Genomic DNA, 27,195 nt, shown 5'->3' with positions numbered 1-27,195 from the left:
CAAAAACAAACAAATAAAAAAACCATTCACCAATTCCACAAAGAACAACAATCAGGAAACCAGTTAGTAAGTTTTTAAAATGGAATTGCCAAATAAGGTTTAAAAACCGAAACACTTAAATGCTCACCCGGCCACTGAGCAGGAGAAGAATTCGGTGTTGCATGTTCTTCAATACTTTCGGTCCTGAGTCTTCGACGATCACTTAAAAGAAGTCCTTGATAAGCCATTCCTGTAAACTGGTTTCCTTCTGTCTGACTGCTAAAACAAATAAGGTTTGGTTATTTATCACCCTAACAGAGGTAATTAGCAATTGTGCTTTATACATATTTATTTTAGATGATTAGAATGATATTTACTCCTTTTAAAAACTTTTCAAGATGGTTGAAAATCTTTTCTATATTCACCCATTTTTATTAAAAAAAAGAGTCTGAAAGTAAGAAGAGTACTATTAGCACTAGACTATATTAGAAAGTTTCAGGGTGCTATTTTCTTGCATTTCTTAGCTCTGCAAAGTTGTGCAACCTTAACTTTGAACTAAAATATGAACTACAATCTGGAGAATCATATTTTAGAAATATCAAATCCTAAAGCCAAATGTGACTAAATATTTATTTCTCTCCTCTTTGTGGAGCTGCGGAAAATACAAAAGCAGAAAGTAAAGCTAACTCCCTTGAGGGTCAATCATAGCCTAATGATGAGAAAATACACATTTAAAAAATATGTATTTGAATTCTCATTTAGTGCCATTTTAACCAGTGACTGATATCAAACAAGTTGGCTTTGATCACTATGATGATCATAGTAAATTAAATAAACTATTTTTCCCTTATTTACATTTCCGACGCATCTTATTGAACTGAAAGCAGAGTACAGGCCATTTTGAGGCCTGTATCAAATCTTCTCACAAGAGGCTCCTCAATTTACAAGAAAAAAAATCTAGACATATGTTTAATATAAATTTAATATGATTCTATTTATATTACAAGGTTTTTCATTTATTAATTCATTTAAATCTGGGTCATCTTTCCTAGTGATTCAATTTCTTACTACTTACACTGTCCTCATCATTAAAATGTACAGTATACACTAATAAAGGTAATAGGACATTTAGAAAAATTTAAACCATTACTTCTCATCAGTATCATTTTCAAAGACTTCTATGTTATATGTAAATGGGTAAGAAAAAATGATTTTAATAATTATTTGTTAAGAAATGTCCTTTTTGATTTTTTAAAAAGTATTTCCTTTTCCAACTGAAAAGCAGTTAAGCAATATAGGAGCTAATCCAATGCTAAAAGAAATGGTTCCTAAAGAAAAATAGTAAATAGTGAAAAATTCTTTTCTTAAAATCAAAAAAGACAGTGATGATGATAATTTCCATTTACTATTTATCATTTTCTGTATGCCTCTGTTGTTACTAGGTGACAGCTAAATTAAAGTTATTTTATTTCTCATTCTCTCTTATCTATTAGAGTATACATGGCAGTCATATTTGAGGATATTTCCATCCCTAGGAAATAGAACTTTGATATAAACTCCAGCACATTTTAATGTTTTTGCTGTATTAATAATTTAGCATGATTTCTTTTTTTTTTTTTTTTTTTTTTTTTTTACCTGTAGCTATGACTGTCACATAATGCTTGGTAAATTGATGCAGAAAGTGATGCTGCTAGTGAATGAAGTGTGTGCACCTAAAACCAAAACAGCCACAATTACATTTTATACTAACATTTCTATACAACAGTAATATCTTAAATATTAAAAAATACCCAGCAGAGTGGCAATATCATAAATAACACTAAATCCTAAGACTACTAACTCTACTTTAAAACTTATAAAATAACACTCACCCAACTTAACATGAATGCCCACAACAAAGCTAACTGATTCAGAACACATTTATCAAATATTTACTAACTGTGAGTCTGCCATTTACCAGACCCTGAGCAAAATGCCAATGTTCATCTATTACTGGGACTGTTCTACCTGCTAATGATTAGCTTAAAGATTAGTATTCAAAAAAAAAAAAAAGAATAAAAATAAGTATACAATTTTCAGAGCTTTTATTTTAAACTGCCTTACAAAATTTCCCTTGATGAAAATACTTGATCTTAGTAAAAATGAATTAAATGTTTAGATATATCAATCACTGTATGAAATGGCTGAGTTTTCAGAAAACAAGTAACTTATTTAGTACTTATGAGTAGTGCATACTCTTAGAATTTTAAATTTAGAAAGTTTAAAAATTATCATTATCAAAAGTACATCCTAAAATGCCACACTGAATCAACATTTTCAGACCCATAAAAATCTTAAAATTTGAAGGGAACTTAGAAATAGTTTCACACTCTTTGAATGTCTTATACAAATTTCTAGGAATGGAAATGTTTACTTAGAATTTAGTGCCTTTTCTAAGTGTCCATATTCACCTAACAAATAATTTAAGTAATCTCTGCTTAAATACTAATACAGATTAATTCATGCTATGGGTTGGAAGTCTCTAATAGGTTGATGTAACTCATGGGTCCTTCAGAAGAATGTACTCCTAGAGGTCAAACATGCCTTTGAAATAAAATAAATAAAAAACAAAGATGTTGGGGACATCAACCACTGGAACTGGAAAAAGCATAGCACAAATATACATAGGCTAGCACAGAGGTTGTCTGATGAATTCCAAATCCTGCCAAGCTTCCTACTGTTTTTTTTTTTAATCTATCTGTTCTTAAGTTTTCAGCACAGGGTATGGGTTTCATCTGGAGGTAGTAACTCTTTGAAACCTGATGGCCCCTCACTACTGCACAGCCTCCAGCAAACACAATCATCAGGGAAATAGTAACAAGGATACTTTCTCTGGGATATTTCCGATCAGTCGTAGTTTTCTCAAAGATACTCCCTGAGCTTATACTTTCACAAGATCCTGGCACATAGTCATAAACATTTCTAAATTAATGATTCATTTAATGGAAATGGAAGATTGAAAGGAATATTAAGAGATAAGAATAGTGTCTAGAAAAATTATTTTATAATCAAGAAAGTATTTGTCTTAAACTACTTTTCCATAATTAAGAGGAATGCTTCCTTTTAAATTACGTTCATTGGACAAAGAGTCTTCAACTGATTAGGATTGGGGAAGTAGCACATTAAGAGCACTTTACAATATTTCCTCTAAGTTCAACAGGAAGACAAGTATAACATATTTACCTTCTCAATGTGTACAATATCAACTGATATAAACTTTACATTACCTTCACATCTCCAACACTGGGATGAGGTGGTGTTTTCATCTGAACAATAGTGTAAAGTATATCATGGATGTGATTATTTAAGTATAATACAGGATTAGCTATGACTGTTTTTGTTGAAGCAATACTTGCTGAAAGCAGAGGTAGGGTGGTAGGCAATGGTAGTGGAGACTGGAGCTGCTTCACTGTAGTTTCCTGTGGGTTACAGTGGATTTTTTTTCAAGACAGTTAAAATGAAGGACAAAAAAAAAAATCAATTAATACTGGCTCAGTTAAGCATCCAACTCATGATTTTGTTTAAGTTTGAGCCCCATGTCAGGCTCTGCACTGGCTGCCAGAAGCCTGCTTGGGATTTTCCTCTGTCTGTCTGTCTCTGTCTCTCTGTCTCTCTCTCTCTGCCCCTCCCCTGCTCATGTTCTGTCTCTCTCAAAATAAATAAATAAACTTAAAAAAATAGTTATATGATAAAAATACTAGTGATAAGGGGCGCCTGGGTGGCTCAATTGGTTAAGCATCCAATTCGTGATTTCAGCTCAGGTCATGATCTCATGAGACTGAGATCAAGCCCCAAATCGGGCTCTGCACTGTCAGCTTAGGATTCTCTTTCTCCCTCTCTCTCTGCCCCTCCCCAACTCATGCTCTCGCTCTCTCAAAATAAATAAATATTTTTTAAAAAAAAACACTGGTGATGAACATCTGAATAAAAGCAGTATTTATTCACTCATTCTACAAAACTTTATTGAGCACCCAATCTGTACCAGCTGCTATGTAAGATGCAGAAGATATGAAGGTGAGTATGACAACAGCTGTGCTCTCAAGCTGTTAAGCCTACTCATAATCACTATAACTTTGATCTAAAAAGACACACGCAGAGCATAAATATCTGCCTCCTATGAATAGAGGAAATGGGCATATCTACATTAACTAGTAAAAAAGAATGACTAAAATTATTAAAATGACCAAGAATGAAAACAAAAGTGAAGTTCATACCTGCTGTGATTCTTGTAGCAAAAATTTGAGTTCCATCCTTACTGAGGCCAGACCACCACCCTGGGCCCCGTGAAGGCTACAGTAACTAAGAAACACTCTGAGGAGATCTTGGTTTTTCTGTAACCACAACTTTCGTCTTTCTGCATGTTCTCGTTTAGCCTGCAATCTCCGTCTTTCTATTTGGTGGCGCTCATAGGAACCTATATCTGGTTTGTCCATCATTTCTTCCTGGTCCAAAAGATCACTCTCTACCTTAGAATACGTTTTACTGGCATATTCTTTAATAACTGATTCATGGTTACATATCTCATGCAAGGCAGCAATTTCCTTTTCAAGCCAGTTATAGAGTTGAAATCTGAGTTTTCCACCATCTACTTCATAACCTGTAGCCAATGTTCTTAGTTCAGTCATGAGGATCTTTAAACAAGCTCTGAATTTTAGTTGTTCAGCAATCACATCAACTTCAGTATCACCTTCAAGACAATCCTCTTCCTGAGGAGTCAGTAACATACTAGGGTCTGAGGCCTTCTGATCTTGTCTATCTGTTTCCCTGGCATCTGTACTTTTCATTATTAAGCCAACAGCATCTTCTTCTTCTTCTTCTTCTAAGGCACTATCATGCTCTTCACCCCAATCAAGATTAAGAGGTTCCTCATCAACTTTTACTATTGGCTGACTCCAGTCAAACTGTGATGAAGTTACATTTGACCAATCAATGCCAGAACTTCTACTGACATCACTCAGAGTCTTTGATTCTGAAGGTACATCATCTGTCTTTTTAGAAATATAGTCAGGCTGACCTTTTTCTGAAGGTAAGCCAGATATTTTGGTAACTTTTGGAATTTTGGAGAGTACCTCCAAGGCTAGAACAGGACATCCAACTTTAAAATGAGCATTTGCAGTGGTAAAGAACAATTTTCTTTCTATAAGGTTAATTTTATCAACAAAGTTTTTTTCAGTTTTGAGACCTAAGGTTGCCAAAGTTCCTTCAGGGGAGGCAAGGTTTCTTCGAATAAGCAAAGGATGAGTTCGAAGGTAGTTGTAGAAACTAAACACCACTGGGTTACAAGATTTGATGATAACTATAGAAATGAAACAGATACAATTACAAGTTACTATGTCAATTTGCGCTTACATTACAAAAGAATAAAATGTCAGCACTTTCTCAAAATAAAGGATATTTAAAAATTATATATTTTAATATTGCTTATATATATATTTTTAGAATTTTTTAATGTTTATATTTGAGAGAGAGAGAGGGAGAGGGGGGGAGAGAGAGAGAGAGAGAGAGACAGAACAAGTGGGGAAGGAGCAGAGAGATAGGGAGACACAGTTCCAGGCTCTGAGCTGTCAGCACAGAGCACAAAGCAGGGCTTGAACCCATGAACCGTGAGATCATGAACTGAGCTGAAGTCAGATGCCCAACCAACTGAGCCACCCAGGAGCCCCAATATTGCTTATATATTTTAAATGGAAAGAAAACACATACACAAAAATTAATTGGTTCCTTTGCAAAAAAGGGAGGGAAGAACAGGATAGAGAAGTCAGGAAAGAAGCTAGATTTCTCTGAAAATACCTTGGTTTTATATATTTTATTTAAAAACCATGTCAACATTGTATGTAATTTTAAAAGAAAAATTAAATTTAAAAAATCACAAAAAAAGCAAAAGCAAAATTAAACAAGTGATTCTGTATATCAAGCTGGTAGCACAACCACACAGAGAAGAACTATAAAGTGACTTTAAAATAAGTAATTTGACTGTACATCCTGACTGGGATATACCACAAAAACAAAAATAACTACTAAAAACAAACAAACAAGTAAAAAAGCTTAAACTGTTGCTATGAAAACATGTTGCTATGAAGAATTTTTGTATCATTATTCTGAAGCAATCATATACATATAAAATAACAAATATGTTAATGCTATGAGAATTCAAGCTTTTAATTATATACAGATTTGAAATCTAAAAAGAAAAAATCTATAATTTATATTGAATTAAAAATTTCAGTGTGAACTCCTGAATTCTCATGTTTAAAAAAATGGATATATATATATGCATATATATGTGTGTAATATATACATATACACACGTATATATATATATCCTAGCTCCATTCATTAAAACAGCCTAGAAACAATGACCAAACCAACAGCAAATGAGGATCCCTATGTCCAGGCTGTAGTCTCTATTATTCCCCACCTAAAAGGATCCTTCTTCTAAAGGATGTCCATTTCCAGGTCTGGGGCATGAAATGTGTAAGATGAGCCTGAAACATCTTGCCAGAACAAAAAACAAAGACACTATCAACAAATAATGTCAAAAGGATTCAAGAACTTGTAGAGGCTCCAACTGGTTAAAAATGAGATAATCTGAGCAACCATAATAAAGTACAATGGATTAAAACACAAATCTATCTAAATCTGTGAGTTCAGATAAATAAAAATAAAAACTCATTAGTTACCTTTGTAGTATGCTAGTGAACCAAACTTATTTTGAAAACTGGTAAAGAGAAACAATCAAACACTTATGTTCCCTTCACTGTGCATACCACTGGATTTAGAGTAATCAAACAGCTGCTTAGGGAGACTATACTCTCGGCAAGTATTCCAATTCATAAGAGAAGAACAGAATGACACAATTAGAGTATCATCACTTGACGAACACTAATGAAATAACGGATCTATGCAGTGATCACTGATGTTTGTTAGCACAACAAAAAGCTCAACAAGCAGACATTATGAGTTCCCTAATAGAAGTACTCCACACCACCAGGAAATATTTCTGCCAAAAATCTCATAAATTACCAATATATATGAAATACAGACAACATGGGGGGAAAAACATGAAATGACACAAAATCTAAAAAGTAAGAAACTACAAAATAAACAATCTGACTTCTTTAACAAATATATTACAAGGGACAAGAAAAAGGAAGGAGGAAAAACTACGAATTAAAGTAGACAGGGCACCTTGGTGGCTCAGTCAGTTAAGTGTCTGACTCTGGATTTCAGCTCAGGTCATGATTTCACAGTTTGTGAGTTTGAGCCTCACATAGGATTTGGCACGGACTGCTTGAAGCCTGCTTGGGATTCTCTCTGCCTTTCTTCCCACCCCATGTACACACATACTCTCTCTCAAAATAAACATTGAAAAATAATAATAAAGTAGACAAAAGAGACATCTCAGCAATCTTGAGGATCTTATACAAATCAATTGTATAAGATTTTATGAGACAACCAGGAAAATGTGAACATTGCCTACTTTGATTACTAATCAAATTTTGTTATGGTGACATGTGTTATGTTTAAGAGTCATTTTTTGGAGATTCATGTTGAAATATTTACAAAAGAAATGATATGCTGGAAATTGCTTCAAAATAAATCTATGTTTAGAATGGGAGGGGGTAAAAATGGTGGGTGTATATATGACATAAAGTTGGTTTAAATTGATAACTACTGAAGCGGGGTGATAGATTCATAGACTTTAGATCTATTATTCACTTTTTTTATATATATTTGCAGTTTTCCACAATAACAAGCTTTTAAAAAATAACCTATAAAACATTAAGAAATAAAAATAATCTTCCTTCTATAAAAACGTATACATTTTAATAAAATTACCTGGGAAACTCAGATACTTATTTTTTCTTCTAACGGCTTTATTACCTTTCCTTTAAAATTGTTAATATTATTTATTAAAATATTTCTTCTTTATGAAGAAGAATGTAAAAATGGGTACCCTAGTCCCTTTACCCATGCAAGCTTTTTTAGCATTTAAAAATAATATGTAATAAAAATTTTTTCAAGTTGTTATTTAAATTCTAGTTAGTTAACATACAGGGTAATACTCATTTCAGGAGCAGAGTTTAGTGATTTATCACTTACATATAACACCCAGTGCTCATCACAACCAAGTGCCCTCCTTAATACCCATCATTCAATTGTAACTAGAAAACACAGAATGAAAAGTAAAAGCTTTTTATCTCCCCACACCTATTCCCCAAAGTTAAGCAGTAACCAGTATTCAGTTACTTTTGATTTGTTCCAGAAAACAACAAAGGAGAGGAAGAGGGAGACTAGATGCAGTACGTATATGCACACACGTGCATGTGTTTGCAACATGCATATGTAAATAAAATGCAACAAGAATCACACTGTTCTGCATCTAGCTTTTTTCACTTAATAATACAGCAAATATTAATACGTTGATCTACTTCATTTTCTAATGGCACACTATTTCTGTAGTATGGATATACTATAAATCATTTAATTATTCTACTAACAAACACTTAAAATGTTCTATTTTTAAAAAATTATTGCAAACAGTGCTAATAAATACCTTCCAGATACTTTAAAAAATCTAAACTATTCGGGATAATTAGAAGTAAAGAATGTTTATCACATAAGAATGAAGGCCCATGCACTAAACCAGTATGTGTAAAAACTAAATTTCTACTTAAAAAAAAAAAAATGGCTGTATGATAATATGAAGAACTATATAATGGATAAAGGTTATGCATGTTTCAGTTTAATAAAATTGTTTTTTGTTTTGTATTTTTTTCTAAATAAACTTAAGTTCAGAAATAGTCTTCTTTTAAAAAAGAAAAAGAGGGGCACCTGGCTGGCTCAGTCAGTGGAGCATGTGACTCTTGATCTCGGGGTTTAAGTTCAAGCCCCACACTGGGTGTGGAGATTACTTAAAAATAAAATCTTAAAAACAAAAAAGAAAGAAAGAAAAAGAGAAACCCACAAATGTCCTACCTTGATATTCATCATCCTCCTTTGGTGTTTGTTCCAATAATGTGTCTAAAGCTCGGGTATAATCTTTCATTACCCAATAGGCAAGGCTACGCAGGAAAGGATCAGGATGTAACCTTTTGCAATCAAATCCTGAGCCATCCTTTTGGCAACCCAAAATCTTCTGATTTAGGATGGATATATAAGTGGATGAAGTCTCAAATTCAGATTCATACAAACGGGCGATAACCATGGCTAGCTGAATATCTTCCATTTTTTCAAGACATACCTACAAATTAAGATATTAAGAAATGCCTATTTGATGAAAATTATTTAGAGATATGAAATATTCCACTGATACCCTGAAAACTACCATTTATATTATCATAGTGGAGGGAGGGGTCCAGAGGTTGGGATAGTAAAAGGCAATTAAATGACTGTTTGATAGGAGATTAAGGAATAGCAAGAAGAGTAAGAAACTAGAACTTAGTAGCTAGAAAGATGAGACATAAAACAAAATAAGCCTAAGACAAATATCAACATCGCATCAGATTTAGGCCAATTTAAATTAATAACATTCATTTTAAATTAAATATACTTATGACATTTGAATTTATATGTACCAATTCCTCTTAATTTCCAAATACATTTCCACATAAGCATAATTATTACTATTTTAAAAGAACCTTTTAATTACATAACAAAAAAACATGAAATAAAGCCACATATTCTATTTTTACTGTTAAATTTATATTCTAATGTAATTACTCATATTGAGAATCTGAGGTCATTTGGGCAATAAAAGCATCTCTCAGTCAATCAACATTTCTCTTCTTCACCTAAATGTCTTCTAAGTTAAACTTCCCATTCAAAATTATAAATATTTATTTAAAAAAAATCATACATCAGAGATAATTTTGAAAATATGACCAATTCTAAATGTAAAGAATTTCTCTTTATTGGATATTTCCTATTTATTCTATCATGTAGTACATTCCAGTTATATCTAGTATTTTTCCTTCACCTTTTAGGATTGTTCAGAATGATATTAAGTATCCTAAGAGAAAGAGCTCATAAATAATCAGAAACATTCATAATTTCTCTCTTAATCAGCTGCCAGGATTATATATCAAAAAATGCAGTGTTTTACCTCTTCATTCATTTTCTACCATCTAAGATGACTGCATTACAAAACAGTATAAATTGGAATTTCAGTTCCTTATCTATGAATTTCAGTTAGAAGAAAAAGAACTTAAAGTACCTGCCTGTCTACACCAGAGAAGGAGATTGTGACCTATACACACTTCAAATAGTTCAGAATCATAAGATGGCTAGGAAGAAAATAATCATAAACGATTTTTACCATTTTTTCATACATATATATTTGAAATGCATATACTTATCTTGAAATGCAATATTCCCTGTATAAAATTTTTCATTTAGGTTTCACACTTGAATTTATTTATAATTTTTTTTTATCGCCATGCCACTATTTACGTTCAGTAACCTCTGTAGTTATTTGTTGTCCTTACAAACATAAGATAAAAAATTACATTCTCGTCTATGACCTTTCCAGATTTGCAATCTCTTAGAAGTATTTCATGTCATATTTTCTTATTTATACCTCTATGGCATCTTTCAATGAACCAGCTAACAAGAAAAAAGCAGCAGATTGTTCAAAGCGTTGTTTTCCAAGTAAAGAGAAAGCATTTTTCAAAGCGGCTTTACGCCATCTATCTTCATTAAAGTTGTGGCTGAAAAATGTTGTCATTTTTTCATCATGCTGTGACCTGGGAACCAGAACACAAATATCAGCAGATAAGGAAATTTAAAATATTTTGAATCCTTTGTAGATTAAGTGAAAATAACCTCAAACATCCATCTAAAAAATAGTAACTTCAGTGATAGATATCTGTTATCAAACTTCACTTCTAATAAGGAAAGTTCAAAATATCTTGTATACATGTAAATAGAAAGCAAAAGCATTTTTTACTTTTCAAAATGCTTTTGTCAATTTTTTTAACAACATCCCATCCTTTAGGTTAAGTTAAACTTAAGTTTAACTTAACCTAAATATTATGCCCATTTTTTTGCAGATAAAGAAACCAAGATACAAAAAAGTAAGCTGATTTGATCAAGTTCAAAGCTCATACATCTAAGTACTTTCAAAGCATTAGCATCAGAAGACTCACAGCACAGAAAAACTCCATTAAATCATGTTAACAACTAAGGAAATTTACCTAAAAAGACCCCACACTACTGCTTTCTTCTTCATTGAAAGGTAGAATAATGCAGCATCCAAGGCATCATTGTTCCTTTGAAAAGAAGCTTTGGCAACCTAAATGATAAATAAAATATTCTATTAAATTAACTATTTGATAAAAGAATTACAACCGATTAACCAACAATTGACAGTAACCATGGAAATGAGAAAAGTTGGCTCTACTCCGCAATCTCCAGGAGCTTACAATATATACTCCTAGAGACAACCATTTGTATGCCAGTAATTATAATAAAAACAATAACAGCAACTAGCATGTACTGATTACTTCCCATGTACCAGGCACCATCTAAGTGCCTTTCACTTATCTCAATCACCACAATCCATGAGACACTATTATTACCCCCATTTTACTTCCTAGAAGCAAATGAGACACAGACAGGTTAAGTGAATTTTCTAAGGTCACAGTGTAAGGGGCAGAAAAGGGATTAGAAGCCAGGCAGTAATAACTGTCTATCATAGAAAACTAGAGAAAGAAGGCAGAATATTCAATAGATATGACCTTTACTTGAAAATTAAACGTTACCTTTCATAACATTTGGTAAAAGCGAAAATGCTAAATGCTACAGTATATGTGATTTCACAATTTAAAGTTCTCTCAACTCATTGAATAAATATTTATTATATACTGTGACTTGGGAACTAGACACACACATTTAAAAACTACAAACAAAATTAAGTGTTCCAGTTTTTTTTTAACATACTTTTTAAAAAACATTCTTTTCTAGTATTTTTCCAATCAAATTTCGACAATTCTAAAGGAATGACACCTTCTTTCTCGTATGTAATTAAAATACAGAATGTTGAAGCTCCATTATGTTAAAGTGCTGACAAATTTCAGTTCTTAGAAATTCCATGGGAGTCTTGAGCACATAACTGATAATCTCCATGGAGCCATATAACCAAAGTTGCTGAATTCATACAGAACTGATCAAGTCAATGTTAAAAAGTTTAAAAATTAAGCCAGTAACATTATTGTAATGTAATTATATTGTTCTGAACATGGTACCATACTGACCGTATCTTATTTCTCAAAGGTACTTAGATAACTTCTGCAAATCACTAAGTTGAGAAATATAACAGTAAAAAACAACAGATGTTTTATTAGCTCACATTGACTGATGGTGAAACAGGAAACTACCAAGGCATGGAAGAGTGGGAAACCACATCATGGAAACTGATTTACTCTCAATACTTGCTTATTTCTCTTCTCCTTTTTTAGTATGTTCTTGCCTTCAATCATTTAACTTAGTATTTTGATGTGTCGTAATTTTTAGAGAAATTTTTATTCATTTTTTGCTAATTATTTATAATACATCTCAAGGCAACAAATTCACATATCCCTTTGATTCAATTTTAATATATCTTATGGAAATAAATTATATGTACATATCAGAGATACTTAATTATAATGACAAAACACACTGCTGACAAGAAATTAAAGAGATCTTTGTAGACAACATCTGAAACATTTCAGATAAATTGGGCCCTCTTTTTCCCACTGCTTTGGAATATAAAAAATTTAATGTAGGTACTGTTGTTATTTACATGCCGTAACAATTAACTTTCCCTATATACATTTCCCTAAACTACATTATTTGGTTGGTGTGAGAATAAATTCCTTCTTACATATGTGCCTATTTTGAGGGAGAAACACTGGTATCAGCTACCTTACATGTAACAGGAAAAATGACACCTCTGTGCTCACATTTCAAAGGGATCTGAGGGGCATGATAAACACCAGCAACACAGGATTTTAAGGGAGATGAATATGGCACATCCCTAACCACCTTCAACCTACCAAATGAAAATGGGACTGGGGGATATGCATTTTAAATAAGTTTGACAGGTGATTCTTCTGACACTAAAATTTGAAGACACCCATTGTAGAGGAATGAATTCCTCTTGGGAGAAATAAATTTATACTTCACAAATGTAGTACCATTAACTGTATTTCCGAGAATGTCAATGAACTCCTAAAAGTAAACAATAAATGAGAATTCCACTTTCCTAAACCCTATAGAATAGAAAGGGCACAGACTAAATCTAACACTTATAAATGTTGGCAGTTTGGGCTGGTTATCTAACCTCTCTAGTCCTAGTTCCATCAGGTGGAAATGGAGATGGTAATACAGGACTGATGAAATGATTAATGAAATAATTTATGAAAAGCAACTAGCACAAACCTGGTATGCAGAGGGTGCCCAATAATGGTTAGTTTCTGCAACACTGAAAGAACCTGCAGCTTCCACTAACAACTTACTTAATGAATTTTTTTTCTAAAGGGAATCTACCAGAAAACAGATTCCAAAACCTGCTTTAAAAAATTTTGTAGTGGGCGCCTGGGTGGCTCAGTCGGTCAAACATCCAACTATTGATTTCGGCTCAGGTCGTGACCTGAGAGTCATGAGACTGAGCCCCTTGTCGGACTTTGTGCTGGGCATGGAGCCTGCCTGGGATTCTCTCTCGCTCTCCCTCTCTACCCCTCCCCCCACTCATGTGCACATTCATACTCTCTCTCAAAAAAAATGTTTTTAATAGCATGTTTAATTTGCTGCCACAGATATGTTCTTCAAGTGCACATAAATCAAAATCTTTTATGGAATGGTATTTTAAGTGTGCAAAGGAAGTTTGCTATTTACTAACCTAGTCATACAGAGAATCCTTTATATAAAAAGAATTCTCATATATAATTAACATGATCTGATAAGAACCAAAGTTTGTTTCTAAATTTAGATTTGTTTTCTTTTTTTAATATCGTTATTAAAGTACAGCTGACACACAATGTTATATTAATTTCAGGTGTACAACAGTGATTTGACAATACTACACATTATGCAATGTTCACCACAGAAAGTACAGTCACCATCTGTCACAGTACAGTATTATTATAATTTTATTGGCTATATTCTCTATGCTGTACTTTTCATAACTGTGACAAACTTTCAGTTCTCAAAAAAAAAGATTTTTGCATTTTCCCAAACTAGGAACCACCTCAACTGATAGCAGAACATAAGTAATTCTACAAATATTATAAACTCAGCATATATGGTAAAAGGCAACTGATACACTACATATTTTATAAAGTTCAAGTTTTTGGAATCTCCAAAAGTTTTTATTTAAGAAATTTTTAAGATCTCAAGATGTACAAACTAATTCCCCACTACAGATTTTCTGGAACACGGTATCTTTTATCCTTTAAGATTTTTTTTAACTTCAACATCCAATGAAGTAAAGTTACCTTTTCAATGCATCTTCGAAGAGTGTTAATATTCCTGACCCACCAACCTATTCCCATAGCTCTTAGCTCAGACCACTGAGGGTCCCCTCTCTGAATTGCCGGAATCATATTAATTAGTTCTTCCTCAGCCTCAGAATGAAAAGCCCAGGCAAAATGGCAGGTAGACACACCTAAATTAGAAATGCAAAATAATAACCTTCAGAACTATATCCAAAAATAACAAAAACAATTTTTCACATACTCCTGTATTCACTCATCCTGGAGAAGAATTTCAAGCAAAAAAAATGGGTGAAAGGAAGTCTTTTATCATTCAGGACTTTACACTCTAAACTTCTAAATACAAGATCAATGGCAGGATACACAAAACTAAAATATCCATCTTTTTTCCAAAGTATTTGCTTTTTTTCTCTGCAAAACTAGAGACACCAAAACGTGATCACTGGAAAGATATTTGAACATTGAGTCATTTATACACACACACACACACACACACACACACACACACACCCCAAATTTATCAACAGTGAAAGCTTTGGTCAAAATAAAATATCTTGGCCCTGTGTCTCTGGGTGTTTTTTCACAGTGCCACTTGCTTGTAGACCATAATATGAATTTTAGTATTGAATACTGAAAACTGCCCCATTCATCCCTCTGGCCAAGGAACTAAGTATCGTTTTATAGTAAACTCTAACCTTCAAGAGAGTTCAAGGGAACAACAGTCAGGAGACACATTCCTCTGCCTTCAGCACCTCAGTTAAAAGTAGTTAAAGCTGCCAAATACTGATGGTATATGGCAAATTTGTTCTGCCCTGGTAGAAGAATGACAGGGCTCTAGGCTGTACTTAGAGGCAACAAAATGGGTTTAGTGACACCGTCACACTTGGAAGTACAAGGAAGTTTATCAATAGTTTAACTATTGATAACAGTTTATTCCACTTAGAGCAGGTGAAGAGGAAGCATGAGGGAAATGACACATACAGAGTGGTGACAGGTAAGTGAGAAAGCCCAGAAGAACCCACAGGAGCCTAGGAGCAAGCCTAAACTGGTCCAAGTAGCCATCTATATGGACCAGTTTTTGAAACAAAGACATGTCTGAGGTCAATGACAGTCACAACACAGGCTTCTCCATGCTATAAGACCATAGACATTACTACATATAATTTTTTCGTTAACAACTACTATATAGACTTACAATATAGTTTTTCTAATCCTTACGGTTTCACAACAGTTCCTTTAGAAAGTATAAAGGGAAAAACTGGGGTACCTGGGTAGTTCAGTCGGTTAAGCATCTGACTCTTGACTTCAGCTCAGGTCATGGTCCCAGGGTCATGGGATGGAGCCTCATGTAAGGCTCCACGCTAAGCATGAAGCCTGCTTAAGATTCTCCTCTCCCTCTCCCTCTGCCTCTCTCCCCCACGCGCGCGCGCACACACACACACACACACACACACACACACACTCGCTCACTCTCTCAAAAAAAAGAAAAAACTATTATGACCATTTTTAATAATAATCTTAACTCTTAAATTTCCCATTACTAACATTTATATACAACTGTGTTTGAAATCACATCACAAAAATCAATGCAACAAACTTTGTCACCATAAATTTAGGGGAAAATTGTCAAAATTTAAGAAACACCAATTTGTAGTTTTTCAGAACCTAAAAGGAAGATTAATTTTCTCATTTAAATCTTTGCCTGATTTAAGAAATAATCACTACATCAAATAACTCAAACTTTGCTTTAAAAGTTATTATTACATAGCAATGCATACAGTATACTTTTGATAACAGCAAATTTATAATATAAAGAATAATATAAAATATGTTACATTCTATACCCTTAAATGAAATTTAATTAGTTCAATTTTTGGTATGATTAAGAGAAAACAACAAAAAAACATATGTATGTCAGGGGAAATTAGGTTTGGAAAGCAAGATTAAAAGAGCAGTGAATATATTTGGAAGCCTAACTATTTATGTTTGTTTTAATATAAGCACTGTGTTATAAGTCATATACTCACAAGTAAAGCTGATGTTTCAGGAATATGTGCCATACAGTAATCCAGAAGATTTGCATACTTGTAACACACAGCCACACCCCCTGATTTGAGATACAAGGATTTATATCAGCCCCCTAATTTATAGATTAAAAAATCGTAACTACAGAGATTAAAGTGACCTGCCACATATCTTAATACTAAAAAAAAAAAAAAAAAAAAAAGATATTAAGAAGAAAAAAAACAGAGGAACAAACAGGCAGTTTTTTTGGTTTTGGTTTAAATAGCAGGCTATTCTTTGCAGTTTTTCCTTGTTCTTCTTAGCCTTTCTATCTATAGACTGGCTACTTAACTTTTCCCCTGAGACCTATTCCCAAAGATCATCACCTGTAACACCAGTCACTTATCTCCAATATTCTAACTGTGTCAAAGAGAAAATGGAATTTAGCAAAGCTTTAGAAATTAGAGGTGTGTTAGATCTCCCTAGGAAAGTACATAATTGTTATTAAGTGATTCAGTACTATTTGACTATCATTTAAAATGAAAATTTAAAAGACCTTTGAGTTAACATTTTTTAAACCTATCCAAATGGCACAGATTGTTTAAAATGATAATATCAAGTGTTAAAAATGTGTTATTGAAATCATCAAACATCGCCTCTTGGAATGTAAATGAGTACAGTTTCTGTCTGTGGCAATACTTATCAAGAGTTATGAAATTTTACTCTTCAGTACAGAGAACAAACTGGTGGCTGCCAGAGGGGAGGTGGGTGGGGGAACAGGTGAAACACTTATCTTGATGAGCACTGAAAATTGTACAGAATTGATGAATCATTATATTGTACACCTGAAATTAAGATGGTATATTAATTATATTTGAATAAAAGATACTAAGATATAGTTATGTTCAGAGTTTAGAAAACTAGCCTGGCAATACTGTAAACTGTCAACCCAAACATTAAAAATAAAAACAACTACCTTTAAAAAAAAAAAAAAAAGAGTTAAGAATTTTGAAGCCCTCTAATACTGTAACTCCATGATGGAAAAGTAACATGAGGAAATAATCAGATATACACATAAATATTTATATGCAAGGTTTTAAGGTCATTCATTACAGCGATAATTCAAATAGAAAAGAAAATCAGCAATATTTGTTTCAAAAATAAAGGACTGGATAGATGAAACACAGTTTAGAGACATGACAGAATATTAGACAGCTATTTAAAATCAAATTTTCAAAGAACATTTATGAGGGTAAAGGGTAAGTGTTATGGCCAAGAACAACAAACTATAAAGTCTGATATTCTAATTCCTTCAATACTAAAGCATTAATTATGAGACTGTGTCCAGGATGTTGGTTTAAAAAGAAACATAGTCTAATGAAAAATGCACTGGGCTGGGATTCTAATTCCAACTCTATTCACAAATAGCCTTCTATCCTAGGCGGGTCACTTTATAAAAAGTTTCATTTTTCAATCTGTAAATTAGGCAGCTGGTAGAAATCCTTACATCTCAAATCAGGGGGTGTGGCAATGTGCTACAAGTATGCAAAGCTACTGCATCTCTAGATGGCAGATATTCTTGGAACATCAGCTTTACTTGTGAGTACAGGACTTAAAATGCTTATACTAAGATAAACATAAAAAACACAGGGAAAAATTTACATATTTTTTAAAGAAAAGACATCAGACGTCACAGAAATTCAGGGCGACTTTGGGTTATGGCCTCAAGCTTATCAGGTTTACTCCTAGGCTACTATGACTTCAGCAAGTAAAAGCTGAGAAACTGAAATAGAAAAGTAAAAGTCATGGAACAGAGCTAAAAGATGCACAGTAAAGTGGTTAAGTGGGTACTATGTGACAAGAAGATCTTAAGATTAATGATAAATATGCATATAATGATTTAGCTAATTCTTATACACAAATATAAATCCAAGTATTTCATTTCAATATGAAATAAAAGTTCCACAAAGGTTCAGACAATGAGTTAAATACCTTGATGAAGTAGCTGTACTCGGTATAAAGGAGGCAGTGATGTCAAAAGGCATGTGTGCAAACGCATAGCTAATAAGTATCTCAAACCACACTCATCTAATGTGTCTCTTCCTATAAAGTAAGCAGAAAATATATTTAAGGAAATAGGTAACAAACCAATAAAAAAATTAGGAAATAAACATTAAATTCAGTAATAATATATACAAAATGTATGTTTGAGTGTATCCCTTTGTGAACACTTAAGTGTGTATATATATATATATATATATATATATATATATATATATATATAGTATATATAGAACATGTATCTTTACCAAAAAAAATGTGTAAAGGCTAAAACTCCCAAATGAAAAATGACTGGAGAAAACATAATTGTCTATTAGTACAGGTAATAATAGTCATTATAGCTATTCATAATAAATGAAATCTTGAAATCCAATAAAGAATACATTAACTATAGTAAGCTAAGTATAATTTTAAAAAGCATTTCCTAGGTGAGATTTAAAAAATAGGAATTACATATCTAAAATGATATCATTATTATCATTATCATTAATTAGGCAGTATCTTCTAGTTTGGTTAGCTCAACTGAAATATAGTACCATGAAAGATTTGAAATTTGATTCCCTAGGCTAGTTTTCCAGAGTTAAGGCTGAATCTTAACCTAATTCCACAAACTTACTCTTATTTACAAGTTGCATGAAGGTATGAAAGTATGGTGAGCTTAATCAAACTATAGCCACTGTTGGGAAAAAGCAATGCAAAACTATTAACAGCACCCAGCCCAGTAACTGCCACTTAGAAAGTGCTAAGAATGTTGAATCAAATAATATTTTCTAGAAGAAAATAAAATGTTTTAAATTCTCAAAGTTCAAGTTCCAGCTCTACTTCCCATTAGTTATATTCGTTCACTCACTCATTCATTCATTCATTCATTCATTCATTCATTCATTCAACAAATCAAGCATCTGCTACAGGTGAGTCATAGTTTAGGTGCTGGGGATTTGGCAGTGAGTAAGAGGAAATCCTTCCTCTTATAGTGCTTATATTTTAGGACACAGAAACAACAAACAAAAAGTATCTGGTGGAAAGTTAATGCTATAGAGAGAAATAAAAAGTAGGTTTGACAGAGAGTACTGGAGTAAGAAGGTTCTATTTTATCAAGTATAGCCAGGGAAGAACTTTCCAAGAAGATGATGTTTCAGCAGAAATCTGATGAGGTAAGGGAATGAGCCAGGCATAAATTTGGAAAAAGAGCATTCTACACAGAGGAAACAATATGTGCAAAGACCTTGAGACAGGAATGTGCGTAGTGTACTTTGTACATTGGCAAGGAGGCCAATGTAGTAGAATGAAAATGAACACAGGTCACACAGGGATCTCTGGCTTTTAGTCTAAAGTGAGATAGCAAGCCACTCAAGTATGTTGAGCACCAGAGAGATTAAATGTGATTAATCACTGGATCCTATGTGAGAAGAGACTGAGGTGACAAGACTGAGGCAGTTTAGGAGACCGTCAATAACCAGGCAAGAGGTGACAGTGACCTGGACCAGAGTGTTAACAGGAGAGGTGGTGAGAAATGACTGAATTCTGGATATGAAAGAACCAGTAGCATTTGTCAGGAGACTGGATATGGGGTGTGAAAGAAAAGAAAAGAGTCAGGAATGCCTCTAATTCCATTTAAAAGAATCCATTTACTTAGAATCTATTCACTGAGATGTGCAACATATTTAAACTCTGAGCTTCACTTCCCCACCTGTGAAATGGAGACATTAATTCCTGCCTTATCTACCTCATGAAAGTCCACTGTAACCAGGAAGAGCCATTTTTACAATGCCTAGACAATCATATTGTTTTGTATCCAAAAGTTTAAACTGTTTTTCATGGATTGTGGTATATTTATCTTCTTAATATCCCAGAGTAAAAATTCTGATGTATATTAAATTTTCAAAAAAGGCTTAAGGCTATTCTGGGGAGAAGCTTGCTCTATTGCACACAATTTATCATAATAATCAGAATTTTTAAAATTAACACATTTAGAAAATAGGTCATAGAAAAACCTAAGGTCTCTAGTTATTTTAATCTACGAAGAGAAAATTTTGGAGATTTAAGTATATAAACCTATATGAAGACAGATATTCCAGGTAGCTCTGAGGAACAGTCTTTTACCGTCAAATTTAGAAATCTTGTGAAATAGTAAGGGTACAGGCTGGGAGGCAACGATTTATCCACATATGAACCCCAGTTCTGCCACTTACTACCTGTGCGATCTCATATGTCACTTCATCTCCCTAAGGATCAGTGTTTTCATCTACAAAATTTAGTATAATAATAGCTACCTACCAGAAGATTGTTGTGATAATTAAGTATGATAAAGTACATAAAGTGCCTGGCACATAGCCATTGTTCACTCCTCCACAATATTTACTGAATGAATGAATGATCAATAATTTTCGGTTTCCTTTGCTAATGCCATCATTTATAATCAACACAAATGCCATCATTTATAATTCAACTATCTGCATAAAAGAGAATGGAATCTAGTTTCAGGAGACAGCCAAAAATGTTCTGGTTTAGAGCAAATTAATCAAGACACACATTATAGTAAAATGTATAAAACCTCCTTCTCAAGAGACTTTTTGGAGAAATTAGGTAATTGTAAAAAAATATTTATACCTAGAAACGGTTGAGTTCATGGTCCCTATAAGTCTCATGGTTCAATAGTAAAACTAACAAATGGTCCATTATTATTATTAAAAGTAAATAAAAATTAAAATAAGTCACAGGAGTCAATATGTTTGAAAAAACAAAAGACTACATATATCTAAAATCACACAAAACTTTCAGAGTAAAAACTCATACATGAACACACACAAAGACATCAAAATTCATGAAATCATGTGCAAGTCACAGCCTACCCCAACTGTCTTTTCTTTTACAACTAATCATATTATTTAACAGTAACTGTTAGCTAGAGAAGTCTTTTCACTGCAAGGTTATAAAAAGACTGCAATTTAATACGTGAGTCACTATATAAATTATATAAATGGTTCTATTCATAACTTAATAAATTTTAGTGGGAATTTTTACCTGAATAACTCTTATCTCTGTTTTCATCAAGCTCGGTACTGGTGGTAGCCACTGTATCAGCCAAAGCTACAAGGAACATCTGCTCCAAACGGGTAAGGCCTGGTAGACTTGAGTGCATAAGGTGACTTGAAAGTACCCTAGCATGTTCTTGGCCAAAGTAAGCAGGTCCATATTGAGAAAGATTTATTACTTTTGATTTGTTTTCTCTCTTTTCTGGCTCTAAATCTATATCATCTGTTGTTATATCCTGGATTTGGAACAGCTCTGAATACTGATCTTCTGGTTCGCTTTTGGTAGGATCTTCATAGCCCTGTGGTATTTTTGTACTTTCTTCTGAAATTCTGTAGGTTGTATCTTGATCTGCAGCAAGCAGTGCATATAATGGTAGTGGAGGAATAGAATCTATCTCAGTATAATCTCGAGTACCATCCTTTCCTATGGTGACTGTATCCTTTGCTGTACTGCCACTAACGCTAATGGTTCGGGAAAGATGTCGCTTAGTTCCTTCTCCAGCATCAGCATCTCTAACTATTGCAACTTCACCTGCAATACATTTTACTAAATGAGAGAGAATAGCTTTAGCCCTTCTAACTTTCCCTAAATCCATCAATTCTAACAGCTGAGTTGGATGATACTGTGGGAGAGTAGGTGAAAGTACATGTGCAGCCTCAAATAAGCCACCATCTTGAACTACAGTTGGTGAACAAAAAACATCATCAGCAACAGCTGTTCCTTCAACGATGCTTTTTCTTGACAACATATTAGATTTAAAGGCAGAATGATCTTGTATTACTGTCTCTTCTGCATAGGGACTATCAGCTTCAATGTCTCCAAACTTGACAGCATGCTTCCACTGTGCATATACGTGCATTTCACAATCCATTCCTACCACCAATATCCCATCTCTCACCCAGGAGAGAGAAACAGGCAGTGAAGGTGTACCATCCACAGAAGACACTAAGTCTATAGATCTAAGAAGAACCCACCTTGACCTAACTCCTTGCTTGATACTACCACCTAGTGGTAAAGTAATGACAGCTACTCCATCCTTACTATTGGTCTGCTCAGTCACAATTCCTGAAAGCCGCCCATACATGAAGATATTAGCGCCAACACCCACTGTGAGAATGTGGGAGCCATCTTCTTTTGATACCCAATCCAAATGTACTAAATGTTTGATATTCGGAATAAGGTATCTATCCTTGCTCAAAAGTGCATCTGATTTGCTGTACACAAATAGGTTACTGTCAACACTGACCCTTGAATCAAGTACACTCCCAACCTTGACCAAATCATCAAGATGAATTGTTTGTTCTAAAACCCATTCTGATCCTCCTGTAGATTCACATTCAAAGATGCAAACATGCATGGAAAATTCTTTAGAAACAAAACCATTGTGGTGCATAGGCTGTTTGTAAGCCACAGCAAGGCGACCTGTGTATGAACAGCTAACAGCAACTGGTCTTCCCACAATGCTCACTGTACTGCTATTATCTTCTCCTTCATCATTCATCAAGGGCCATCTCCTCCAATGGTAAGCTTCCTTCTCATCAATTTTACATTGCAGGCTGGTTTCCATACTACACTTCCAGAAGCGTACTTTATTGTCAGAACAAGTTGTAACCACTAAATAAGGTGCGAGGCATACTGGATAAATTGAAGAAGAACTCAGATGGCCTTAAAAAAGAAAAATCAGATAGTCATGACAATAGAACCATAAAATAAAATGCTAACAATCAAGTTCTAGAATGTGATAAATCCAAAGCCACTATAAGCTTCTTCATAATTCTGCAAACTCCCCTTAACTAGGAATTTACACTAAATGTCCACTGGCTAAAGTATCTATATGAAGCTTAAAGAGTCCAGTGGTGAAACAAAAATATGCAATAATCATCAATTAGTTTTTAGGTAATTATGTTTAAATAAGGTGAATATTCCATTAAAATAAAATTCAAACAATAAAACAAGTCAATCCTTAATCACTAAATCTGTTATCTGCTATAATTTATATATGCCTTCACTGGAATTCAGTCTCCATTTTTAATCATTTTCATCATAGATTTTTTTTTTCAATTTTTTTAATGTTTATTTTATTCTCGAGAGAGAGAGAGAGAGCAGGGGAGGGGCAGAGAGCGAGAGAGAGACAGACAGACAGAATCCAAAGCAGGCTCCAGGCTCTAAGCTGTGATCACAGAGCCCGACGCAGGGCTTGAACTCACGAACCATGAGATCATGATCTGAGCTGAAGTCAGAAGCTTAACCAACTGAGCCACCCAGCTTCCCCTTTCATCATAGATTTTTTTTTAAATATGAAATTTATTGTCAAATTGGTTTCCATACAACACCCAGTGCTCATCCCAACAGGTGCCCTCCTCAATACCCATCACTCACCCTCTCTTCCCTCCCCCCGACCATCAACCCTCAGTTTGTTCTCAGTTTTTAAGACTCTCTTATGGTTTGGCTTCCTCCCTCTCTAGCTTTTTTTTTCCTTCCCCTCCCCCATGGTCTTCTGTTAAGTTTCCGAGGATCCACATAAGAGTGAAAACATATGGTATCTGTCTTTCTCCACGTGGATTCTTAAGTAGTCATTACAATTTCCCATTCAAATGTCCCTAATCTGCCCTCGAATAAAACAGACCCTCAGTCTACCCCTACCATCAAAATGTTTTCAGACAGCTAAACAGACTGCTAGATCTCACCATTTTTACCAGGGTTAATTCATATTCTCTTAACAGTGAACCAGAATCCTCATATTTATTCCTGACTGCTGAAGGCTAACACCACACATCCACTGTCAACTATAACCTAAGGAGTAACAGTGATAAGGACTGGGTTCAGAAGACCTGGATTCAAGTTCTGGTCTATCAATACCTTTGCACAGTGAGAAAGCCACTTAAACATCTGAGCCTGTTCCATCTAAACAGTAGGAGTCATGTTACTACTTCCCTTGGAGTGTTACTGCCAATTAACACATTTAAAAGCATTTTATAAAGCCCCTACAAAACAGAATTTATTTTTATCAATTCCAATAAACTTATTCTGAGTACATCCCAAACTTTCCAAATACTGTGAAAAATTCAAAAACTGGCCCATATCTGCACCAGCCACAAAAGCCCAGAGTAAACCATTAATGTCATCTTTCTAACTCTGAATTCAAACCTATCTTATGAATAAAAGAACCCTCATATTCAAAATCATTCACCAGTAACTGGAATAGGCTTGACCCTCCAATTTTAGTTCCCAAAAAATACTATTCTAGGAACTCTTCAATTATGGTTCTACAAGTGACAGATCATTTTAAATATACCTGCCCTCCAAATTGTGTTATCCACCTTGTTAAATTCAGTATCATTCTAGGCTAGCCAAACTATAATCTCATATCCTACATTTTTTCCCCAAAGTATCTGCCAATTCCTCTCCAAACTTATTTAATAAAAGTGACACATGATTAGCACAACATGAATGAAAAGGCTTAATTAAAAAAAAAGTTTTGATTATCTGCAAATGAATACATATGTTCTTTACAATTGTACTATCATACCATTCCTATTTATAGGAAATCATAGTGCAGGCAAGAAACTTCACATTAAAATATTTACATCATTTTCTGTCAGGCCGATTATCTTCATCACAGAAAACTTTCTAATAAAGACATATTTCTAAACATATTTGTCATTACCAGAAAATTACAATTGTCACCATAGCACATATTTCAGAAGGGTTTGTGCATTTCACGACTGAAGACCACTCTGAGCTGTGAATACCCAGTCTTAAAGTTACCTTACCTGCTGAAGGTGTTGCTCTTATTACTTCAACCCCTTCTGGGAGATCAAGAGGTTGGCTATATACCAGTCTAGAACTCAGAATAAGTTTACTAGCAGTTTGAAGATTGGCAATTGATGCAGAATGTGGCATGGGGCTCACACTAGGAGATGTTTCTGGAGAAGAGTCTACATTCTTCTGTCCAGGGACTGAAAGTAGACTCTCTGATGAAATACCTTCTGAAGCTTTAGCTTTGAAAATAAATTATGAAATATATTACTATCATCACTATATACATTAGCTAGAATAATACGTTGTTATCATTTAAGAAACATGGTTTTTTTTTAAAGTGCTTTGGAGACAAGGCCAATTTTTAGACTTTTGCTCAGTTACCCTGACAGATTTTTAACTATTTTACTATCACCAACTCCATCACACAGACAGACTTAATCACATGTAAAAGCTAGAAAAAAACCTCAAGTTATCTAGTCCAATGTTTTCAACCTTTAAAAAATATCAAAAGTTTGAGGTGGAACTTATTAACTTGCAGATTCCTGGGCCTCACCACACAAAGAATGATTCAGTTGTTTTGGGGTAGACCACAAAAATCTGTATTAATAAGCATCCCAGGTGTTTCTGAAACATAGCATCATGAATCAAACTTTGAGAAATAACAAGGTATTACCTCACATAGTAGATGAAAGAACTTAGGTTTGGAGAGCATAATGACTTTCCTAAAGCCATATAATTAGCTAGGAGCAAAGAAGACACTAAAACACCAGCCTCTTGACTACCAAGTGTTGCAACAAGATGATTTCAGAAACAAACACAAAAAATAAAGTTCTAAGCAATTTTAAGACATTATTAGTTGACTAGCTTTGTAAGATATATTGACCTTGATCTTCTTCCCAAGAGTTTCCAGCTTTTACATTAGAATGGAATATAAATCTCTAAGCAGATTCAGTTATCTGTGCTTCTGATACATGGGAGGGACACTCTGAATTGCATTTATTTATTTGTGTGCCTGTCTACTCCAATTAGACTATGACTTTATCAAGGGCAAGGATGATGCTTGCTTTGTATATTAATTGTAGATTAATAAGAGATGGTAAGTAATCCCCTTTTGCTTCTGGTGGATGGCAAATGTATCCATCTACTTTAGAATGGCAGACCACTAGATGAGAAATATAAAAACATTGTCCATAAAAGAGAATGAGACTACAAACTTGCATCAGTATTCAGCAGAAAAAAAGCACTACTCCTAGCTCTACCACTAACTAGATATGTTTCCTCACACAAGGCACCTGACCATCTCTGGTTATTTTCTCATCTGCAAAATAAGGTTGAACTATATTATTCCTCTTCCTGTAAACCAGGCAATTTTCTAATGTATATCTCATGCTAAGAAAGAAAATAAGAGCAAGAAAAAAAACAAAGGCTGTAGAGCCAGAAAACCTGATTTTGAAACTTGGTCCTATGATAAACTAGACATGGGACTTGGTCATGTTACTTAATATTATTCCATTAGTACACTGGAGATAATATCTATCTCACACATATAAAGTATTTATCTATCTCAGTGCCTGGCACTTGAAAGGTAGTCAACCTGTTCCTTCCCCATCTAAATTTAAAGCCCATAATTTCATTCTCTGCCAGGATTTTCAACACACTGATATATTCAAGCATAAGCCGTGAATGACAATATATACTATATTAAATCTCTTGTGAACGTTAGAACCAAAAGATAGAAGATGCTTCCTGTCATAGTTGAAGGGAGCATATTATTTGTTTGCCTCTACTGTAATCTTATTTGTGACCTTCTACTACTATTAGAAACAGAGTAAGCAAGCAA

The 27,195-nt window shown here is 33.8% G+C and overlaps 1 protein-coding gene across 5 annotated transcripts in view; it reads right to left on the bottom strand.

Annotated features, from left to right (window-relative positions):
- DMXL2 (Dmx like 2) overlaps positions 1-27,195 on the bottom strand; it is a 151,861-nt gene that overhangs the window by 23,432 nt on the left and 101,234 nt on the right. For 3 of the 5 annotated variants that reach the window (XM_058737729.1, XM_058737732.1, XM_058737734.1), the window contains 11 exons: positions 25,367-25,594; positions 21,582-23,258; positions 18,489-18,599; positions 14,496-14,665; positions 11,214-11,311; positions 10,598-10,763; positions 8,998-9,262; positions 4,233-5,314; positions 3,246-3,437; positions 1,615-1,691; positions 128-258 (listed from right to left, as the gene is read on the bottom strand). In XM_058737729.1, the coding sequence (XP_058593712.1) occupies positions 128-258; positions 1,615-1,691; positions 3,246-3,437; positions 4,233-5,314; positions 8,998-9,262; positions 10,598-10,763; positions 11,214-11,311; positions 14,496-14,665; positions 18,489-18,599; positions 21,582-23,258; positions 25,367-25,594 (4,197 nt within the window). The remainder of the gene's footprint in view (positions 1-127; positions 259-1,614; positions 1,692-3,245; positions 3,438-4,232; positions 5,315-8,997; positions 9,263-10,597; positions 10,764-11,213; positions 11,312-14,495; positions 14,666-18,488; positions 18,600-21,581; positions 23,259-25,366; positions 25,595-27,195) is intronic. The other 2 variants (XM_058737730.1, XM_058737733.1) reach the window with 1 other exon arrangement.

This window comes from Neofelis nebulosa, chromosome 7, assembly GCF_028018385.1.
Source record: "Neofelis nebulosa isolate mNeoNeb1 chromosome 7, mNeoNeb1.pri, whole genome shotgun sequence".
NCBI lineage: Eukaryota > Metazoa > Chordata > Mammalia > Carnivora > Felidae > Neofelis > Neofelis nebulosa.
Note: the sequence above shows the minus strand (reverse complement) of the source record. Positions and strands in the feature narration are given on the sequence as shown.